Source organism: Pipistrellus kuhlii, unplaced genomic scaffold (assembly GCF_014108245.1).
Source record: "Pipistrellus kuhlii isolate mPipKuh1 unplaced genomic scaffold, mPipKuh1.p scaffold_m20_p_38, whole genome shotgun sequence".
Classification (NCBI taxonomy): domain Eukaryota; kingdom Metazoa; phylum Chordata; class Mammalia; order Chiroptera; family Vespertilionidae; genus Pipistrellus; species Pipistrellus kuhlii.
Window position 1 is genome coordinate 2062728 of NW_023425538.1, and position 22130 is coordinate 2084857.

Here is a 22130-nt window from a genome sequence, read left to right on the forward strand (position 1 = left end):
CTTAACCACTGCCCATCCTTGCTTGGGAAGTATGGTGGTTGACTCTATTTAGGAGACTCAGCAGGAGCACGTCTTTCCCCTGCCTTCTCCTCTGATTCCTCACACTTTCAAAACAACCTAATGTTCACTGTGTCTGCGTTTTAAAAGGCCAAGCAAGCACGTTAACCAGAGCTGAATTTACAAGGATTTGTTGGTGTCCCACAGCCTTACACCGAAACAAGTGATTTTTGGTTCATGGACTTGAAGTCGTTTCCCTAGAAATTTAACCTGACTTTCCACTCACGGATGCTTAAGGCAAAAACCCTTAGCACCCATTTACACTTCAAAATAACAACTTCCAGTCATAGCTAATAATAACAGCAAATGTCCCCAGAACACCCTTTCTGAAGGAAGACCCGTTGCGTGCCAGAAATGCTTCTCAGCACTTGGCAAACATTAATATATCACATCCTGGCAGCACTGTGGAGTAAGGACCTCATTCCCACTCAGTAGATGAGGAAGCGGGAACAGAGAGGGGACTCTCCTGCCTGCGGGCACAGGAAGACGGCAAGGGGCAGAGCTGGTCTGAGCCCAGGCAGGTGTCTCTGGAGTCAGTCTCTGCAGGAAGTGGTGATGAAACAGTGACTGGTAAGGTTTTATTCCACTGAGACCTGTATTGGTTTCTCGTGGTTTCAAACCACAGAAATTTATTTCCTCACAGTTGTGAAGGTCCGAAGTCATAATTATGGTGGTGGCAAGGCCTGCACCCCCTCCCAAGGCTCGAGGGGAGAATCCCTCCTCATCCCTCCCAGGTTCTGGGGGTTCCTTGGCTTCTGACTGCATTTCCCCACTCCAGTCCTTGTATCCATCTCCACTGGCCTTCTCTGGTAGTTCTGTGTCTTTTCTCTGGCTCTTACAAGGACATTTGCCATTGGACAGAGGACTCACCCTAATCCAGGATGATCCCATCTCAAGATCATTATCCTAATTACATTTGCAAAGACCCTTATTTAGAATAAGGTCATATTCTTTTTTAAAAAAAATATTTTATTGATTTTATACAGAGAGGAAGGGAGAGAGATAGAGAGTTAGAAACATCGATGAGAGAGTCATCTATCAGCTGCCTCTTGCACACCCCCTACCGGGGATATGCCCGCAACCAAGGTACATGCCCTTGACCGGAATCGAACCTGGGACCCTTCAGTCCCCAAGCCGACGCTCTATCCATTGAGCCAAACCGGTCCCGGCAGAATAAGGTCATATTCTGAAGTCTTTGGTGGACCTCTCTTTTGGGGACCACCATTCAACCCACTCTGACTATTATTCTACCAAGTTTGCAAATATGGAAACTAAGGTCACACAGATCTTCAGTGCCAGGCAGGGGCGTGGCTAGGGTCTGCCTTCTCCAAGTGTTCCCTCTGAAGCATGGCATCTCCTCCCTCCCAGGTGGACGGTGTGGACAGGAAGCTGCCTGTGGTGCTGGCCCAGGGCCGGGTCCGTGCCTCCCAGCACGGCTCAGACGTCGTGATCCAGACTGACTTTGGCCTGCGTGTGGCCTACGACCTTGTGTACAATGTGCGGGTCACGGTTCCAGGCAACTACTACCAGCAGTTATGTGGTTTGTGCGGGAACTACAATGGCGACCCCAAGGATGACTTCCAGAAGCCTGATGGCTCGCAGGCAGGCAGCCCCAATGAGTTTGGCAACTCCTGGGAGGAGGCCGTGCCTGGCTCTCCCTGCCTGCTGCCACCCGCCTGCAAGCCCGGCGAAGACTGCAACCCTCCGGAGTGTGGACCTGAGCTGCAGAACAAGTACCAGCAGGAGCAGTTCTGTGGGCTCCTCACCAGCCCCACCGGGCCACTGGCCGCCTGCCACAAGCTGCTTGATCCCCAAGGTCCCTTGCATGACTGTGTCTTTGACCTCTGCGTGGGTGACGGACAGCAGAGCATTCTCTGCAGTAACATTCACGCCTATGTGAGTGCTTGCCAGGCGCTTGGAGGCTCTGTCAAACCCTGGAGAAATGAATCTTTCTGTCGTGAGTAAGGGGCAGGGAAGGCAGAGACCAAAGGATGGAGAGGGGGAGGCTGAGGCACAGACGGGGAAGACCTTGGGCTCTGCAGCCCTCCTTCCCAGGGGCTCTGAACCACACCCACTCTTTGCAGCGATGGAGTGCCCCCCCAACAGCCACTATGAGCTCTGCGCAGACACCTGCTCCCTGAGCTGCTCTGCACTCAGTGCCGCCCCGCAGTGCCCGGATGACTGTGCAGAGGGCTGCCAGTGTGACCCCGGCTTTCTCTATGACGGCCAATCCTGCGTGCCCATCCAGAAATGTGGCTGCTACCACGATGGTCTCTACTATGAGGTAGGAACTGGTCATCCTGAGCAGATCCGGGGTCTCATCCTGGACCTTCCCACTGCCTGTCAACCTCTCAGCCTGTCCACTTGGCATCCTTCCTGTCCCGCCCACCCACCCTCTTCCGCAGCCCATGGCCCCACTGTGATTCAGTTTGTCCCCTCTTGCCTGGCTCCTCCCAGGTCTCACTTTTGCCCACTTTGGTCAATGTTCCCATGGGGGTGGGAAAGACCTTTGTAAATATGACCTGGCTCCCCAGGTCAAGTTTTGGCTTTGTATCTGGGTCTAGATTTTGTCTCTGTTACACTGGTGGCCAACTCTCTCTGCCTCCCTCTCCCGCTCTCACAGCTTCTCCTTTTCTTTTGATCTGAATGTGTTTGTCTAAAGTAGAGGTGTTGAACTCAATCAGAGAAGGGGCCAAAATCTAAAATCCAGCCTAAATTGCGAGCCGAATGGTTTACTGAACAGTCATAAACTGTCATTGTGATGGAAACGCAGCGGAGTGCAGTGATGACAGCGCGGTGCGGGCCACATTGCAAGGCCTGGCGGGACGGATTTGGCCCGCGGGCCTTGTGTTTGACACATGTGGTCTAAAGTCTGTCTCCCCCAAAGAACTGTGAGCACCACCAGCGCAGGGCCCTCCCTGATGAATAATAGCAATGGCACACCATAGTAAGCAGATGGTGCTTACTATGTACCGGTTACTGTGTTCAGTGCCATATGTGTATTATACTACACTATGATATATACATTTTTCATTATGACATTTTTCAAATATACAAAAGAGAACTGTAATAAATCTTCACATACCCATCACTCAGCTTAAAAAAAACAACAACGTTTTCCCAATCTTGTTTCATCTCTATCCGTTTTCTCTCCAATCTGCATGATTTCAAGGAAATCCTTCTCATTTCACTGGTGCTTTACATGTATTACTAACTCAGTTATACTTTCATAGGTAGGTGTAACTATTATCTGCAACTTACAGATGTGGAAACTGAGGCACACAGAAGTTGAGTAACTTGCACCGAATGATGTGATGGGAGCAGAGCAAAACCAGGCTTCAGACTCGGGCAGTCTGCCCCGGAGCCTGTGCTCCTCGTCACTCTGTTACCGTCACTGTGGTACATGTCTATCCTAGACAGCAGGCATTTAGTGGCTATTTTGTAACAAACAAAAGAGTAAATGAAAGTGAGTGAATGAATGAATTGAACCCCAAAGCTTGGGGGTGCCTTAGTTCACTAGGGACCACACTGGTGAAAGATGTCCCTTTCCTGTCCTCCGGATCCCTCTGTGCCCAGATCACCAGAGATGCTGGAGTCAGAGGGCACAGATCCAGCCCTGACGGCTGTGCTCTCTTCCCCACAGCCAGGGCAGAGGGTCCTCATCGACAGCTGCCGGCAGCAGTGTGTGTGCCATGCTGGGAAAGGCCTGGTGTGCCAGAACTACAGCTGCGAAGTGGGGCACGTGTGCCAGTCCGTGGCAGGCAGCCTGAGCTGTGTCAAAGGTGATGGGCGAGGGCTGGGGCCATTGTGACTTGGGTCAGAGCACAGCGACTCGAGCTGAGGGTGGGTGACCTGGTCTTTATGGTGGAAGGCACAGAGGACTAGGGACTGAGGTCTCAGGCCTGGGACCCCTGGGCTGGGATTCTCAGGGCCACAGGCAGAGGACCCCCAGGCTGGGAAGCAAGGACCCTCATGGTGGAGACCAGGCTGTGGGGGCCCTCAGAGCTGGGCAGATGCAGAGACCCTCAGCATAAGGGAGGGATAGGCAAACATTTTCTCTAAAGGGTCATATGGTTCCTGGCCAGTTGGTTGAACATAGTCCCACACACCAAAAAGGTTATGGATTCGATCGCCAGTCAAGGCACTAACAGGAGGCAACCGATGGATGTTTCTCTCACACTTTGATGTTCCTCTCTCTCTCTCTCTCTCTCTCTCTCTCTCTCTCTCTCTCTCTCTCTCTCCCCTTCCCTCCCTCTCTCCCTCCCTCTCTCTTTGTCTTTCCATCCTCTATCTAAAATCAATTTTAAAAACATCCTTGGGTGAGAAATTTAAAAAACAAGACTTTAAAGAAATAAAATAAAGGTCCAGCTGGTAAATATTTAAACTCGCAGGCCATACGGTTTCAGTCACAGCTCAACTCTGCCATCATGGAATGAAATTAGCCACAGACTCTGTAATAGGAGGTGTGGCTCCAATAAAACATTATTTACAAAAAACAGGCAGCTGGTGGTGTCACAGTTTGCTGACTACCGATATGTGGGAGTAGTCTTGGGGCTTCAGACACCATCCCCAAGGGGTTCGAGAGACTGGCCCATGGGGACAGGGACAGAGTCCTAAGGTCTCAAGCAGAGACCCCAGCAAGGCTTGAGTCTTGGATACAGGGCTCCATTGAGTGGAGGATTAAATCTTAGACACAAAGTCACTCCCAGGACTGGTTTCTTAGGGTGAAGGCAGAGAATAATTACCTTATTTCTGAGGGTAAGGAGATGGAACCTCCAGAACAGACTGAGACCTCAGGGCTGTTGGGCAGGATAACAGGGACTCCTAGGGATGAGGGGTATATTGTCAAAATCTAATCAGGGGACAGAAACCACACAGCAGCTTGAACAAGGAAAGTGGGATAGAAAGAATTCTTTATTTGTAATGAGGATGGACACTAAGGAACACAAAGCAGAGACAGCCCCTACCCCTGAGGCTGAAGCAGAGCTCCCGAGGAAGGGAGGACATGGGGAGAGGACCCCCACCCCAGGGCGGAGAGGCAGGTCTCATTGGAAGGTGTGGCTGTAGCCCACTGGATGGCCAGAGCTGGTGAGCAGGAAAATGCTCACTGCTGAGCAGGTGTGCCGCATGCCCCAGGCCCCCAGCCCCTGGCCCCCAGAGTCAGTAATCCTGTACAGATGGGAGTAGATGTTGGGGAGCAGCCTCGTTCCAGGCAGCCCCTCAAGGCCCTCTCTCCCCTGCCCCCAGAACTGTGCCACGGAGTGACGTGCAGGCCACAGGAGACATGCCAGGAGAAGGATGGCCATGGTGTGTGCGTGCCCAACTACGAGGCCATGTGCTGGCTGTGGGGCGACCCCCACTACCACTCCTTCGACGGCTGGAACTTCGACTTCCAGGGCACCTGTAACTATGTGCTGGCGACAACCAGCTGCCCAGGGGTCAACTCCCAGGGCCTGACACCCTTCACGATCACCACCAAGAATGAGAATCGGGGCAACCCTGCTGTGTCTTATGCGAGGACTGTCACTGTGACTACCCTCAACATCAACATCTCCATTCACAAAGGCGAAGTTGGCAAAGTCCGGGTAAGTCCCACGGGAGGGTCCCCCGAGCTTCCAGTTGGGCAGGAGGGGTCCTCCCGGCCAGTTAGGAGCTCAGTGCTCTCTTCACCTAGGCCTGAAACAAAATGGAAGCAAAGCAAGAATTACAGCAGCAACATTAGTTCTCTGTTGGGAATCCAGTGAGCTCACCCCTTTGCAAAGGGCTCTGATGTAGGACTTCAGCATTTCCCCATACTGGCTTTGCATCCAGGCTCTCCATAGGAGCTGTGTGATATTGGGCAAGTGATTACTTGGTGGGTCTGTTTCCTCATCTTAGGAATGGGGATCATAGCAGGCCCGGCCCCACAGTGAGGGGTATGCATCAAGTGCTCAGATGAGGGTCTGACCCCAGGAAGCCACCATGAATGTGTGTGAGGGAACAAATGAGAGGCCTAGAGACGCCAGTGTGAGAACTCGAGAGAGATGGGTCACCCTTTCTGCCCAGGGTAATGAAGATGGAGATTAATGGCAGCTCACGAAGCGGGGTGGGGGTGGGGGAGAGCAGGGAGGGGACACAGGGAAGAGAGTAGTGGTGGTTGGGAGTGAGGTGTGGAGCAGGGTAGGCACTCAACAAATGGTGGTGATTGGAAGAGATGCCCAGACACACAGAGGTGCCCAGTGAATCAGGAGGGAGGGAGCAAGTGGGTGAGAGACCCAGTGAATCAGGAGGGAGCAAGTGGGTGAGAGAGAGTACATACTCACTCACTCAGAGAAATCCAGAAAAAGAGATAGATCTAGATGGAGAGAGACAATAGGGAGAGGAAGGGAGGGAGATGGCAATCAGGAGAGATCCAGAAAAAGATGCAGAGGCAGCTTCATTCCCCAGGACCTGAGCTACAGCAGATGTCCATGTCTGTCAAATGACTAGGGAGCATCAGTTGTGAGAAGGCCTTGGCAGGCTCCAGCCATGCAGGCCCAGTGAGGGAGGCAAAGGCCAGGCTGGGCCTCCACACCCCAAGTGACCTCTCTTTCCCTCCCGGTCCCCCTCCCCCCAGGTGAACGGTGTGCTGACGGCGCTGCCTGTCTCTGTGGCTGGTGGGCGGCTCTCGGTGACTCAGGGCGCATCGAAAGCCATGCTGGCAACCGACTTCGGGCTGCGGGTCAGCTATGACTGGAACTGGCGAGTGGAGGTGACGCTGCCCAGCAGCTATCATGGTGCTGTGTGCGGGCTCTGTGGGAACATGGACCGCAACCCCAACAATGACCAAGTCTTCCCCAACCGCACACTGGCTCCTTCCATCCCCGTCTGGGGTGGAAGCTGGCGAGCTCCAGGCTGGGACCCCCTGTGCTGGGATGAATGTCAGGGGTCCTGCCCAACGTGCCCTGAGGATCAGCAGGAGGAGTATAGGGGCCCTGGTTTCTGTGGACCTTTGGCCCCTGGCGCAGGAGGCCCCTTTGCTGCCTGCCATGCCCACGTGGCACCTGAGAGCTTCTTCAAGGGCTGTGTTCTGGATGTCTGCCTGGGCGGTGGAGCCCATGACATACTGTGCCAGGCTCTGGCTACCTATGCCGCTGCCTGCCAGGCTGCTGGCGTTGTCATCAAGGACTGGAGGGCACAGGCCGGCTGTGGTGAGTGCTGGGGTGAACAGGGCACTTGGGGGTGCGGGTCCTGTCTCTGTGGGGCTGGTTTGGTTTCACTCCAGTCCTTCTGGGCCTTTTTGTTTCTTCCTCTTCGTTTTTGTCACTTGGTGCTTTTTCTGCACCTTCCTATGATTGTCTCTCCATCTCTATTGCTCATTCTCTCTCCTGTCTCTGGATGTCTGCTTCTCTCTCTGAGTGTGTCTCTTTCTCTGTCTCTCTATCTCTCTGTCTGTCCCTTGGTGTCTCTATCTCAGTCTCCTCCCACCCTATCTTCAGATCCCACCTTCTAATACCATTCTCTTTCTTTCTTCCCTGTCTCCTTAATCCACCTGCAGAGATCTCCTGCCCTAACAACAGCCACTATGAGCTCTGTGGCCCACCATGCCCTGCCAGCTGTCCGGCCCCTGCGCCCCACACCATCCCAGCCCCATGTGAGGGCCCCTGCGCTGAGGGCTGCCAGTGTGATGCGGGCTTTGTGTTGAGCGCAGACCGCTGTGTTCCTCTGGATGGGGGCTGCGGCTGCTGGGCCAACAACACTTACCACGAGGCAGGCAGTGAGTTTTGGGCTGGTACCACCTGCTCCCAGAGGTGCCAGTGCGGACCTGGGGGTGGCTCGCTGATCTGCAAGCCTGCCAGGTGTGGGCTCGGTGAAGAGTGTGCCCTGCTGCCCTCAGGCCAGTATGGCTGCCGTCCCGTTAGTACGGCTCAATGTCAGGCCTGGGGTGACCCCCATTACATCACCCTGGACGGGCACCAATTCGACTTCCAAGGTACCTGTGAGTACCTATTGAGTGCACCCTGCCACGCACCACCCTCTGGGGTCGAGAACTTCTCCGTCACTGTTGCCAATGAGCACCGGGGCAGCCAGGCCGTCAGCTACACCCGCAGCATCACCCTGCACATCTACAACCACAACCTGACCCTCAGCGCCCGCTGGCCCCGGCAGCTGCAGGTAAGGGGTGTGTGGATCAGACAGGACATGCCAACCCTGAAGTTGCCTGGGGTTAGTGGTCTGCCATTGCCCTGATTACCATGCACAGGTTCAGAGTATAGGCCTCCAGCCAGATGACATGGAGCAGTGGCTTCCCCACCTCTGAGCTTTCGTTTATTCCTCTAAGAAAAGAATCTGCTTCATAGGGTAGTATGAGGAGCCCGTGACATCGTGAACAAAGAGTATTACCGTTGTTGCTATTATTAAAAGGAGGGAGGTCACGTGCTCAGGGTTCCCACGCCCCTTCCCGCCCCCTACCACCCCACACACCCAGGAGGTAGGAGACAGGATTCCAATCTGAGTCCTGGCCGTTCACTGCCTCCACCCACTCCCCACGCCCGCAGGTGGACGGCGAGCTCGTGGCGCTGCCCTTCCAGCTGGACTCGCGCCTGCGCGCGCACCTGAGCGGCCCCGACGTGGTGGTGGCCGCTGCCACCGGGCTCTCCCTGGCCTTCGACGGGGACAGCAACGTGCGCCTGCGCGTGCCGGCGGCGTACGCGGGCGCCCTCTGCGGCCTGTGCGGGAACTACAACCGCGACCCCTCCGACGACCTAACGGCGGTGGGCGGGGACCCCGGGCGCTGGCAGGTGGGCGGGGCCGCGGGCTGCGGGCAGTGCGCGCCCGGGCAGTGCCCCGCGCCCTGCACGCCGGAGCAGCAGAAACCCTTCAGCGGCCCCGACGCCTGCGGCGTGATCCTGGCCGCGGACGGCCCGCTGGCGCCCTGCCACAGCCTCCTGCCGCCCGCGCAGTACTTCCAGGCCTGCTTGCTGGACGCCTGCCAGGCCCAGGGCCACCCCGGCGGCCTCTGCCCGGCCGTGGCCGCCTACGTGGCAGCTTGCCAGGCGGCTGGAGCCCAGCTCGGCGATTGGAGGCGGCCGGACTTCTGTCGTGAGTACTCACTCCTCCATGCGTGGGCCACAGAGTAGGGGTCTCCCCGCTTTCACCCTTCACAGGGCTCCCAGACAAGAGCCTTCCCCTCCAAGGTGGGACTTAGACATCACCTTGCCTCTCCCGAGCCAGCTAGCTCCTGTTAGAGAAACATTTCACTAAATATTCCGGATCACACACTGCCGTGGGAGAGACTCTGAAACACCTAGTCAGAAAACCTGGGTCCTGCAGACTCTCGGAGAACATGCACTCAGATATCGTAGGCAGATAAAGTGGGTTGGCTGACCCCCATCAGAGCTACACAGCAAGATACATCTGGTCAAGTAGATTCTCCCAGGTACCCTTGGTCACAGAGACCTTGAAAGTTACACCTGGTCAGATGCCCCTGCACTGTTTTAGACACTGAAATACACGGGAATTGGTCCAATAACATCAGACGGGGACTCTGGTTAGAGACACGGGTCAGATACACCCAGGTGGAATCATGACTCTGACGTAGCCCTAGACAGATAGGTACAGATTCACATGGATTCACACCCCAGCATACATCTGGCCCCACACCCCAGTCAGATTCACATCCTGAATACCCACGGCTGGTTTAGACCTGCTTAGATATGCATGGTCAAATTGGTCAGGTTGGCACTCAATGTGGTCAGAGAGACCTGGTCCCCGGAGCCCCACACTGAATTTCCCAGTTGGATGTGTTGGATCTGACACCTGCTCAGACCCCTGGACAGATTCACTCATGAAAAATGCAGGTAGAGCAAACAGACCCACGTGGGCAGATGCTGCCACTCTGCACCTCCCCCTGCACCATTCTCCTCTTGTCTCCACAGCCTTCCAGTGCCCTGCCCATAGCCACTACGAGCTCTGTGGTGACTCGTGCCCTGTGAGCTGCCCCGGCCTCTCGGCGCCAGAGGGCTGTGAGTCAGCCTGCCGGGAGGGCTGCGTCTGCGATGCCGGCTTTGTGCTCAGCGGCGACACCTGCGTGCCTGTGAGCCAGTGTGGCTGCCTGCACGAGGGCCGCTACTACCCCCTGGGCGAGGCCTTCTACCCAGGCCCTGAGTGCGAGCGGCGCTGTGAGTGTGGGCCGGGCGGCCAAGTCAGCTGCCAGGAGGGCGCAGCCTGCCAGCCCTACGAAGAGTGCCGAGTGAAGGACGGCGTCCAGGCCTGTCACCCGAAAGGCTGTGGCCATTGTGTGGTCAATGGGGGCATCCACTACAACACGCTGGATGGACGCGTCTATGATCTGCACGGCTCCTGCTCCTACGTCTTGGCCGGAGTCTGCCACCCGCAGCCCGGAGATGAGGACTTTGCCGTTGTGCTTGAAAAGAACGCGGCTGGAGATCCCCAACGCCTGGTGGTTACCGTGGCTGGCCAGGTTGTGGGCCTGGCTCTCGGCCTGCAGGTAGGTAGACATAGTCTAGCCCTGGGAATCTGAAAGTCTTGCCCTGCCTTGGGGACCTTGAGGGGACAGGATCCGGCCCTGGGAAGTTTGTGGGAGACATGGTTCCCCCTAGGGGTCTAAGGAGGACACTGCCCCACCCCAAAGGGACCAAGGGGGACACAGCGCCCGCCCGGGAGTCTAAGGGGACTGCCTTATTCTGCCTTATCTGTGATTCTGTGAGTCCCTGACCCACCTGATCCTTCCACCCAGGTCACTGTGGACGGCGAGGCGGTAGCCCTGCCTGTGGCTGTGGGCCACGTACAGGTGACAGCTGAGGGCCGGAACATGGTTCTGCAGACAACCAAGGGGCTGCGGCTCCTCTTTGATGGTGATGCCAACGTCCTCATATCCGTCCCCAGCCCCTTCCGTGGCCGGATCTGTGGCCTCTGTGGAAACTTCAATGGCAACTGGAGTGATGACTTTGTTCTGCCCAGTGGCACTGTGGCCCCCAGCGTGGATGCCTTTGGAGCTGCATGGCGGGCACCCGGCTCCTCCCAAGGATGTGGCGAGGGTTTTGGGCCCCAGGGCTGGCCTGTGTGCTCAGCAGAGGAGACAGCACCATATGAGAGCATCAAGGCCTGCGGGCAGCTCCGCGACCCCCAGGGCCCCTTCGCAGCCTGCCACCGGGTGGTGAGCCCCTCTGAGTACTTCCGCCAGTGCGTGTTTGACCTGTGTGCCCAGAAGGGCAACAGCACCTTCCTCTGCCGGAGCCTGGCTGCCTACACAGCGGCCTGCCAGGCGGCCGGCCAGGCCGTGAAGCCCTGGAGGACAGACAGCTTCTGCCGTAAGTGCCCGTAGGGCTCCCCAAAGGACTGGAGAGCAGGCTTGAGGGTGCCCCCTGATCTGCTCCCAGTCCTGGCTGCATCTTAGGAGCAGTCCCTCCCTGTTGAAAGACCTCCATCCTAGTTTCTCCCTCAGCACACCCTACTGGCTTCCCTCTGGCCAACTCGCTGACTGGCCCTTCTCAGACTCCTTCAGGGTCCCGTCCTCCAAAACCTCAGATGCAGTTCTCCTTAGGTCTCATCCGGGACCCTTTCTGTGGTGACCTGGAAGGTGGGTTGGCAGGTCTTTAATACACACAATAAAGCCTGCGTCTGCGACTCACCCACACCCCAGGATGGGACTATATCCCTCACATCCCAGGACAAGGCTGCAGCCCCCTCAGTTCCCCAGGACTCTACCTCTCAGATCCTCTTCCTGCCCCCTCCCCCCTCCCAGTGAGGGGTAGCTGCTTCCTTCAGATCCCCAGGGCAGGGCCGTGTCCCCTCCCACTCTCTAGGACAAGGCCGTGGCCCCTCATGCCTCCATGGCAGGGCTGTGTCTCCTTCGTTCTCCTCGGGGCAGGACCTACTTTCAGGTCCATTATCCATCTCCCTGGCCTTAGATTTGTCTTCAGTGCTGAGCATGGACACTCTCTCTCCTGACTGCTAGCCTCAGAGGCCCAGTGGCCTCCTGGACACTTCCTCTTGGATGTCCTTAAGGTTCTTCCTACCTGCTGTGTTCCCATATGACATCAGCATTTCATCCCAAACTTGATCCTCTTATTTCCCGATCCTGGTACTCATCTCTGGGCAGCCATACCATCCACCAGTTGCTCAGCCAGAGCCTTGGGCCCCTCCCCAAATACTTCCCCTGAGTCCACAGCTCCCTGTTTTTGCCTCATCCTCGCCCTGACCACTCTGCCATACTTGCCCAATGCAGCTCTGATCACACTGGGCCGGCACTATTTATCCCACTGATGTGATCTCCAGGGCAGGGAACCATGTTCCGGCCCTCGCCCTGACCACTCTGCCATACTTGCCCAATGCAGCTCTGATCACACTGGGCCGGCACTATTTATCCCACTGATGTGTCCCCAGGCTCAGTGGGCAGGTGTGACCCCTCCCTGCCTTCTCTCTCTGCAGCACTCCAGTGCCCTGCCCACAGCCACTACTCCATCTGTACACATTCCTGCCAAGGCTCCTGCGCAGCCCTCTCCGGCCTCATGGGCTGCACTTCCCGCTGCTTTGAGGGCTGTGAGTGTGATGACCGCTTCCTGCTCTCCCAGGGCATCTGCGTCCCTGTCCAGCACTGCGGCTGCACCCACGATGGCCGGTACTTGCCAGTGAGTAGGGGCTTGAGGTGGGCAGGGAGGGTGGTGCGGCTTGAGGAAGACTCAGAACTTCTGTGCTGATGTACTCAAGGATGGGGACAGAGGAGCCATCCACATTTCCCAGCTGTGACATCCCTGTAATAGTTTCCTGTGGCTGTGGTGACAAAATGACCATATATTTGGTAGCTTAAAACAAGAGAAATTATCCTCCCACAGTCTGGAGGCCATGAATCAGAAATGAGATCACTGGGTCATAGTCAAGCTGTGCTCAGGGCAGCACCCTCTCCAGAGACTCTAGAGGAGAATCCACTGCTTGCCTCTCCCAGCCTTTGGTGCTGCGGGCATTCCTTGGTTTATGGTCACATCACTGCCGTTTTTGTTTCTGTGTCATACTTCTCTTCTGTGTGTGACATGAAAATTCTCTCTGCGTCTCCCTTAGAAGGATATACATGATTGCATTTAAGGCCTAGCAAGGTAGTCTCTCAATCTCAAGATCCTTAATGTAATCACATCTGCAAATACCCTTTTCCCATATAAGGTAACATTTACTGGTTCCAGGCATTAGGACTTGATATCTTTAGGGGGCTGTATGACTGTTATTCACCTACTCCAGTCCCCTCCCTGAGTCTCATTTTTTCATCTGTAAAATGGGGTTTATCATCATCCTTGAGCCATAGGTGTCGGGAGGATTGGGTGCAATTTGCACATGAAAGACACCTACTGAGCATTGGACCTTGCCCTCCACTGCTCAGTAAAATTTACAACAGTGCAGTAGATAGTACAGCTAAAAACAGTTTAATCATGTAAGTTGAAAGTTAATTTATTTTTGTTATAGTTGATTTATTTTTATTATTTGTTTTTTGAGCTCTTACTCTTGTTACCGGACTGCTTCTGGCAAGGTTTGGGACCTCTTGCATGTCAGGTAACTTCCAGGTTCTTGTGCAGGAAAAAATTCAAGATAAAGTTCAGGTGAAAGTGAAAGTGAGTTATTAAAGACTAGGACAGTGAGGCAAAAGAAGATCCTTGGAGACAGGATCAGGAGGCAAACCTGAGATGACCTGCCACTGCCCACTGCTTTCCTGGTTGCGAGTCTCATCAGAACTCTTAGAGTTTAAGACAAAGAAAGCAAAAGTACACACCTGAGAAAAGGAGCACAGGCATGCTCAAAGAAATGTGCTAGCTGGTGTTCTGTGTCCTGAGGGGTTTTATCCATTTTCTATAGGGCAAGAATTTTAGGGGAGATGCTAGGGGAGGATCACAACAGAGTATTCATTAGATTTCTGGGCATGTTATTTGGTATGCTGATATTTTTAAATGGGCATATAATGGAGTCTGGTCAGTTTTACCTCTATCTTGAATTAGTCTGGATTTAACTGGGTTTTGTCATCTAACTCCATGAGTATGGTGATTTAAACCATTTGTTCTTAGGCATGTCCAATTAGGGAGGGGTGGTAGGGTTTTGTGATTTATTAGCTTGCTGTTAATTGTTCAGCTGTTCCAGCCATTTGTTCAACCATTGGTCTTGGTTTTCTCATTCCACTTGCCAGGGAATTTTCCTTCTTACTTACCTGCCTCATTACTCTGTACCAATTTTGTTACAAATGTTAATTCATTTAATAATCATAATATCCTATGAGACATTTGACTGATGCAGAAATTGCACAGAGAGAAGTCAGCCCGAGGCTACCCACTAGAACTGGGCTCGCCCTCTAACTACTAGGAATCCTGCTTCTTCAAAAGCATGTTTTTTAAATAAAAGAAAGGTGGGTGACCACATTCATTCTCATCCATCCCAGTGTTACTAACGGCAGAAAGGTGGGTGAGAGGGCCTGGATGTGCAGGACTTCTGGAGAAAGATGCCAGACTTCTGCTTCTTCGGGCCTCACCGCCAATAGAAAGCCCTCCTTGACCCCCCAGGCTGGGTTCGGTACCTCTGGACTCCCACAGCCCCTGTCTTTTCCATCCCACACTGCCAGTGCTGAAGGGTTTTCTGGATCTGTGAATCTGGGGTGGAGATACAAATGTGGGAGTCATCAGTTTAGAGATGGTATTTATTTGTTTTATTTCATTTATTCATTTCTTTTAAAGTTTTCAAACTTTTGTTTTTAAAGACTTCAAACTAAAGAATACTTGCAAGAATAGTACAAAGAACTCAACTGTTGCCCTTTCGCCATTATGCTTTACCATCCTCTCTACATAAATATATATACTTTTTTTGAACCATTGAGAATATGTTATAGACACAGTGCCCCTCTATCTTTAAGTGCTTTAGCATGGGTTTTCTATGAATAAGGAAATTTGTTTAATACCACCACAGTATAATTCAAAATCAGGCAGTTAATACTGATTCAATACTATTATTAATCTGATGACATAATTCTAATTTCACCAGTTGTCCCAATAATGTTCTTTATAACAATCACCCATCCCCAGGATCAGGTCTAATTAAGAAGCAGACACTACTTTTAGTTTTTTTCATGAGATTAAAAAAAATAATTATCTTTATTGTTGAAAGTATTACAGGTGTCCCCCTTTTCTCCCCATGGACCCTCTCCACCACCACCTCTCATGCTTTCACCACACTATTGTCTGTGTCCATGGGTTATGCATATGCATATAAATTCTTTGGTTAATCTCTCCCCACCTGAGATTCATCAGTCTATTCCATGTTTCTATGTCTCTGGATCTATTTTGTTCATCAGTTTATTTGTTGAGATAACCAGATAGTAAATATAGATAGAAAGAAAAAGAAAAGAAAAAGACCTAAGGGCTGAACCTTGGGCAAGGAAGCATTAAGGATTTGGAGGAACTTGAAAATGCATGAAGAAAGGGCAGTTGGTTAGGTAGGGGAAAACACACGAGAAAGTAGTTTCCTGGAACTGGATTTCCAGGGCCCTATGTTCTGGGCTGTGGGTGCCAGGACTCTGAGATGTCTCCTGCCCTCCCCTGCCTGTGTCTGTTAGCTTTTGCTGGGTTACAAACTACCCCAGAACTTAGTGGCTTAAAACAGCTATTTATTTAGTTCTCAGTTCTGCAATTTGGGCTGGGCTCACCTGGATGGTTCTTCTGTTGTCCTCTAGGCTCACTCATATAACTCTAGTCCATATAACCAAAGCATAGTCTTAAAGCCAACCTGAATCCGTGGGGAAAGGGAAATAAACTACATTTCTTAATGGGAATTGTTGCAAAGTGATCTGCATGTGTCCAGAAGGTTGAAGGACTGTGGTCATTGTTGCAATTGACCACACCATGGTAACCTGGCCCCTCTTTGTGCGCAGGTGAACTCCTCCCTGCTGAGCTCAGACTGCAGTGAGCGCTGTTCCTGTTCCTCAAGCTCTGGCCTGACGTGCCAGGCAACTGGCTGCCCTCTGGGTCGCGTATGCGAGGTTGAAGCTGGGACCCGGGATTGCTGGGTCCCCCCTGGCCTCTGTTCCCTCTTTGTGGGCACCAATATCACCACCTTTGATGGAGCCCACAGTGCTGTCAGCATCCCCGGCATGTATGAGCTCTCTTCCCGCTGCCCAGGAATACAGAAGACCATCCCCTGGTTCCGTGTGCTCGCTGATGTCCACTCTTGCCATGACAAAGTTGAAGCTGTGGGTCATGTTCACATCTTCTTCCAGGATGGGCTGGTGACTGTGACTCTAAACAAGGGCATTTGGGTAAGCCTTGGCACGAGGGCATGTCTCCCTTGGGCTTTGTCTTCCTGTTGCAGTGTCCCTCCATTCCTGGCTGCCTCTCTATCTTGCTGTTTTCTTTATCTAGATCTCTACAGTTTGGTCTCTGGATTTGATCTAACCAACTGAGCTACCTGGCCAGAGCCACTTACTAGTTTTGTTTGTTTGTTTGTTTTTGTTTTTAATATATATTTTATTGATATTTTACAGAGAGGAGGAAGGGAGATAGAGAGCTAGAAATGTCGATGAGAGAGAAACATCGACCAGCTGCCTCTTGCACACCCCCTACCGGGGATGTGCCCGCAACCAACGTACATGCCCTTGACCAGAATCAAACCTGGGACCTTTCAGTCCGCAGACCGATGCTCTACCACTGAGCCAAACTGGTTTCGGCCATTTACTAGTTTTGATGTTGGTTTTGACTGTTGGTTGCAAATGACGGAAAACCAAATTCAAATTTCCTTGAGCAAAATGAATTTATTGGCCCATATAGTTAGAAAACCCAGGGAGAGAGCCTCAGGAGAGGCTGGATCCAGGTGTCCTGACAGTATTGTCTGGATTTGTACCTTGATGTTTTAGACTCGCTGTTTTCCACATCATCTTCATTTTCTGTGATTCCTTACAATATCCCATGACACAGGAACCATTATTATCCTCATTTATACACAGGGGAAGCTAGAGCCCAAAAAGGTAAAGTCGTTTACTCAAGTCACTCAGAGAATGCCTGGGAGACCCAGGCTTGAACCCACCAGCACCCATGCTCTTCACCACTTTAATGGGAACATGGTGCTGGTGGTAAGTGTGTGGATACAAAGAATCAAGATAGATTCGAACTACAGTGCTCAGTGGGAATTCCCATGGACACTGTCAATCACAAGCTACTTGTTCCTTCTGCTTTCTTTTAGGGACCCCTCAGGCCCATTGTTTGCATCAAGAGTCCGCTCCAGGCCCCATGTGCCCCCTCCATTCTGCCCCTTGACTTCTTGTCACTTACAACTGCCTTTTATTTGCTAAACCCATGGTTCTCATCACCCCAATTCTAGATTTCTGAAAGAGAGAATTTGTATAGCTTAACAGGACTGATGCTGACTCTTAGTCTCCTCATTTATAGTTCATATGATAGAGCCCATGACACAAACATAGATGTCAGGATGCACTAAAGTTCTCAGATGAGCCCATCTCTATTTCCAAAATCTGTTTATTGATTGCAGAGATATCCAGGTCCAGTAGGGAGGTAAAGCCCATGCTCCACACATTCCTCCCCCAATGATGGTTTACATCCTTCCACCAAAGCACGGCGATGGTCCAAGACTCAGCCCTAGTAGAAGCAAGGGCACTGGAGTTCTCGCTTTAAAATTTATTTATTTATTTATTTACTTACTTACTTATTTATTTATTGTTAAAACCTCAACTGAGGATATTTTTCCATTGATTTAGAGAGAGTGTAAGAGAGAGGTAAAGAAAGAGAGAAATATCAATGTGAGAGAAACACATTGATTGGTTGCCTCCTGCAAGAGCCCTGACCTGGGAGGAACCTATAACAAGGTATGTGCTCTTGACTGGAATCTAACCTGGGACCCTTTGGTCTGCAGGCTGATGCTCTATCCATTGAACTAAACTGGATAGGGCTAAATATATTTTTATTGATTTCAGAGAGCAAGGGAGAGGGAGAGAGAGAGATAGAAACACCAATGATAAAGGAGAATCATTGATTGGCTGCCTCCTGCAATCAAGGGATAGAGCCCACAACCTGGGCATGTGCCCAGACCAAGAATCAAACCATGATCCCCCCTAATTCATATGTTAACACTCAATCATGGAGCCACACTGGCCAGGCGAGAGTTCTCTCTTTAGTGTACTGGACCAATCAGTCCTTTCATCTGCTTGATTCATAATTCAGATTAATGGACACCTCCTCTTTCAAGAAATGATTCTCTACACAGCCAATAGATCCGTTCTAAAATTATAAAACCGATCAGGTCATTCTGCCCTTTAGAACTCTGCAGTGGCTCTCCCAGAACAGTGTTCCAAACTCGAGCCACCTCCCTTCCATGCCCTACAAGCCCTTGAGAGAACAACTCCTACCCTCTCCAGCCTCATTCCCTGCCTCATTATGCTAGTAACAGGCCACACTGGCCTTTATGCATTTGTGTAGAAAGCCAAGCTTGTTCCCACCTCGGGCCTTCTTGTCTACTGTTCCCACTGCAGCAGTGCTCTTCTCCCAGAGACTCTAAGAGTTGGCTCCTTCTCATCCTTCAGGTCTGAGCCCCAGCATTGCTCCTACAGAGAGATCTTTCCTGAATACCTGCAGATGCTCTCATGCTTCATCCCACTCTCAATGCTATTACTCTCTTTTATTCCCTTCAAGGCTCTTATCACTATCTGAAGTTATCCATTATTTCTTTGTGTTTGCTGCCTCATCACTAGATATTATCCTTAGATGGGCAGGTATCCTGTCCATCTTGGTCATTACTTTGTCACCAGTACCACATCAGGGCCTGGAACCTAGAGGGTACCCAGGAAAAGTTTGGTTTTGTGACTACATTCAGCCCTGTTCCCTCTGCATCAGGCCATGTGCTGGGTAACACAGATGACTCAGACCCAGTCCTCATACTTTAAAGCTTGCAGCCTGGTTAAACTTTCCTTTCACCACTCCAGTTCTCCTTCTCTGCACCCATCCCTTCTTCTTCTCACCCTCCTTCTAGCCATCTCTTCTCCCACCTCTATTTCCATTTTTCATCTTTCTCTCTCTTCTTCCCTTTCTCCAATCCCTCTCTCCATTTCTTCCTTCCTTTCTTCCACCTGTCTATTCTTCCATCCATCCATCCATCCATCCATTCATCTATCTTTTCAGATCCATCTATCTTTTCTATCTGTCTACATCTCTCTTCAATCATCTGGCAGAGGAAGACTCAGATACTAAAACATTTAGAAAAAAGAACTTTCTTTCAAACAAAGTACTCTAGGAAGTCTAACTTTAGAAGGATTAACTCACCAATGAAAGGAGACAACAGTTGTATAAAGGAAAAAACCTCAAGATTACCAAGTTAACTAAGTCCACAGCCTATGATAGAGAAACAGTAATTTTCTTATATGATCATTATACTTTCTAGGTTATTACTTGACTTCAGATATCAGCATTGAAAAAAATAAGGGGTAAAGTTACTTTTGTTAGGGAGCCACTAACTTTCTTCATTGATATTTCAATGAAGGGTCCTTTTATTTTGAAAACTAGAACTATGTACACAGGATGACACTGGGGTTTGATTGATTGTCTATCAAAGTAACCCCTCACCCCTGCCTCCTTTGGAATGTTGTGTGTTTGCCTATTGATCTGTTGATCCATATCTACATTCATCCACTCTCTAATCTTCTCTCTGTCCATCCAAACCTCCAAGTAGCTTATGTATCCTTTTCTCCATCCTTTTAGGTCTTCATCTGTTTCCACATCTGCTTCTTTGCTTTTGCTCTTTGAACTTGTTATCTTGCTTGGGGTCTCCATCCTGGTAACATCCCAGCTCTTCTGTGGCTCTAGCCTAACTTCTGTGTCTTCCTCCGCCCCCCCAAAACAAAACAAACAGGTGAATGGTCTCCGAGTCCGAGTAGATCTCCCAGCTGAAGTGTTAACATCTGTGTCTGTGCATCGGAATCCGGATGGCTCCATGCTAGTCCATCAGAAGGCAGGGGTCCGGGTACAGCTGGGCACCAATGGGCAGCTGACTGTGATGGTCGGCAGTGACCATGCTGGGGTGCTGTGTGGTGCCTGTGGAAACTTTGACGGGGACCAGACCAATGATGGGCATAACTCCCAGGGAAATACAACAATGGAGCACTGGAGAGCACAGGACTTCTCCCCATGGTGAGGATGTAACATGGAAACCAGGTTATGTGGGGCCAGGGCACCTAAGTCCTCATGAGAAGGAAGCAGTTGGGCGGGTGCTTTGTCTGTAAGAGAAATGCTAAGTGTCTATCTCTTGCAGTCATGACTGACCAATTATCCACTGGAAATGAGGACTTCAGGACCTGATCCCTCCGGAGACTGCAATAATTCAAGGATGCACTGTGTCACTGTGTATTCCTTCCCTGCTCTCCCCCTCTGCTGAGCTGCTGAGGCTGACTGTGAGAGCATTGAATAAATATCTTAAGCTAAGCTGCATGCCCACGTGTCTTTTTAAATATATACTAGTATATATATATTTTATTGACTTCAGAGAAGAAGGGAGGGTGAGAGAGAGAGAAATATCAATGAAGAGAATCCATTGGTCAGCTGCCTCCTGCACACCCCCAACTGGGTGCCCTGACAGAATCAAACCAGACCTCCTGGATCATAGGTAGATGCTCAACCACTGAGCCATATCAAATGGGCACCCATGTGTTTTATTCCTGACTTCTTGCCTGCATAGTAGGGTCAGATGCTTGGGGAATCTGGCATATGATGAATATTTATTGGTGGGTGAAAGGATGGATGGATGGGAGGCAACGTAGATGGGAGATTGGGAGAGGGGTGGGTGAGGGAATGAGGAGATGGGGAAATGTATTAGAAGAATGGATGAATAAAAAGATGAGATTGGGCAAGAGAAAATGGAGAGAGAGATTAATAGATCCAGCTTTATCATTTCTTTTTAAAATATATATATTTTTTATTGGTTTCAGAGAGGAAGGGAGAGGGAAACATCAATGATGAGAGAGAATCATTGATTGGCTGCCTCCTGCACACCCCACAATGAGGATCAAGCCTTGCAACCCAGGCATGTGCCCTGAGCAGGAATCGAATCATGACCTCTTGGTTCATAGGTCAATGCTAAACCATTGAGCCATGCCAGCCAGGCAGCATTATCATTTCTAACCCTAGCAAGTTAATTTCTCTGTCAATTAGTTTCCTCACGTGTCTTAGTCCATTTAGGCTGCTGTAACAAAATCCTATCTAATAAAGAGGGAATATGCTAATTGACGCTCATGTCACAAAGATGGCAGCACCCACAGCCAATAAGGAGGGAATATGCTAATTGACTGTCACACCCTCAAAGGTGGCAGCACCCACAATCAATAAGGAGGAAATTTGTTAATTGACTGCCACACCTTCAAAGATGGCAGCACCCACAGCCACAAGATGACTGCACCCTGTCCCCTCAGCCCTGCCAGGGCAGCAGGCATGCAGCAAGGCCTGGCTGCTCTGCACACATGCTTCTGGAGTCCCCAGTCCCTTCAGCTCCCCAGTCGTCCAGGGCCGGCTTGAGGAACAGGCAAGCCTTGGATGGTGGCTACCCAACCACCCAGTGCCACCTGAGGCTCAGCTAACCAGGGCTGGCAGAGGCTTGCACTGCCAGCAGTGGCAGCAGCAGAGGTGTGATGGGGCATCTCCTTCCCCTGATCACCCCTGAGGACTCCCGGACTGTGAGAGTGGGTAGGCCAGGCTGAGGGACCCCCCCGACCAGTGCATGAGTTTTTATGCACCGGGCCTCTAGTACCATATAATAGAGGAGGGAGTTTATAGACAACACATTTATTTCAGAGCTCTGGAGGATGGGAAGTCCAGACCAAGGCACAGCAGATTTAGTTCTGGGGAAAGCCTGCTTCCTGGTTCAAAGATGGCTATCTTCTTGTGTGTGCTCACATGGCAGAAGGACAAGGGAATTATCTGGGGCCTCTTATAAATGCACTAATGTCATTCATGAAGGTGCCACCCTAATTGTAACCGGACAATCAATGGGTCCATGTTGTTTGTCACTACTTGAGCCAATTCAGCAGAGACAGGGTTGAATCATATATTCACATTTATTCTAATCTTGCTGGCAGT

General features: G+C 51.4%; 1 protein-coding gene across 2 annotated transcripts in view; it reads left to right on the forward strand.

The window, feature by feature from the left end:
• LOC118702216 (Fc gamma binding protein) overlaps nt 1–20483 on the forward strand; it is a 39484-nt gene extending 19001 nt beyond the window's left edge. The window contains exons 9-21 of one of the 2 annotated variants that reach the window (XM_036407948.2): nt 1426–2014; nt 2142–2341; nt 3701–3839; nt 5305–5642; nt 6653–7226; nt 7574–8190; nt 8574–9117; nt 9954–10525; nt 10775–11348; nt 12469–12668; nt 15935–16318; nt 19915–20192; nt 20314–20483. In XM_036407948.2, the coding sequence (XP_036263841.1) occupies nt 1426–2014; nt 2142–2341; nt 3701–3839; nt 5305–5642; nt 6653–7226; nt 7574–8190; nt 8574–9117; nt 9954–10525; nt 10775–11348; nt 12469–12668; nt 15935–16318; nt 19915–20192; nt 20314–20323 (5019 nt within the window). In that variant the 3' untranslated portion in view covers nt 20324–20483. The remainder of the gene's footprint in view (nt 1–1425; nt 2015–2141; nt 2342–3700; nt 3840–5304; nt 5643–6652; nt 7227–7573; nt 8191–8573; nt 9118–9953; nt 10526–10774; nt 11349–12468; nt 12669–15934; nt 16319–19914; nt 20193–20313) is intronic. The other variant, XM_036407949.2, reaches the window with a different exon arrangement.
• Nucleotides 20484–22130: the final 1647 nt, after the last annotated feature.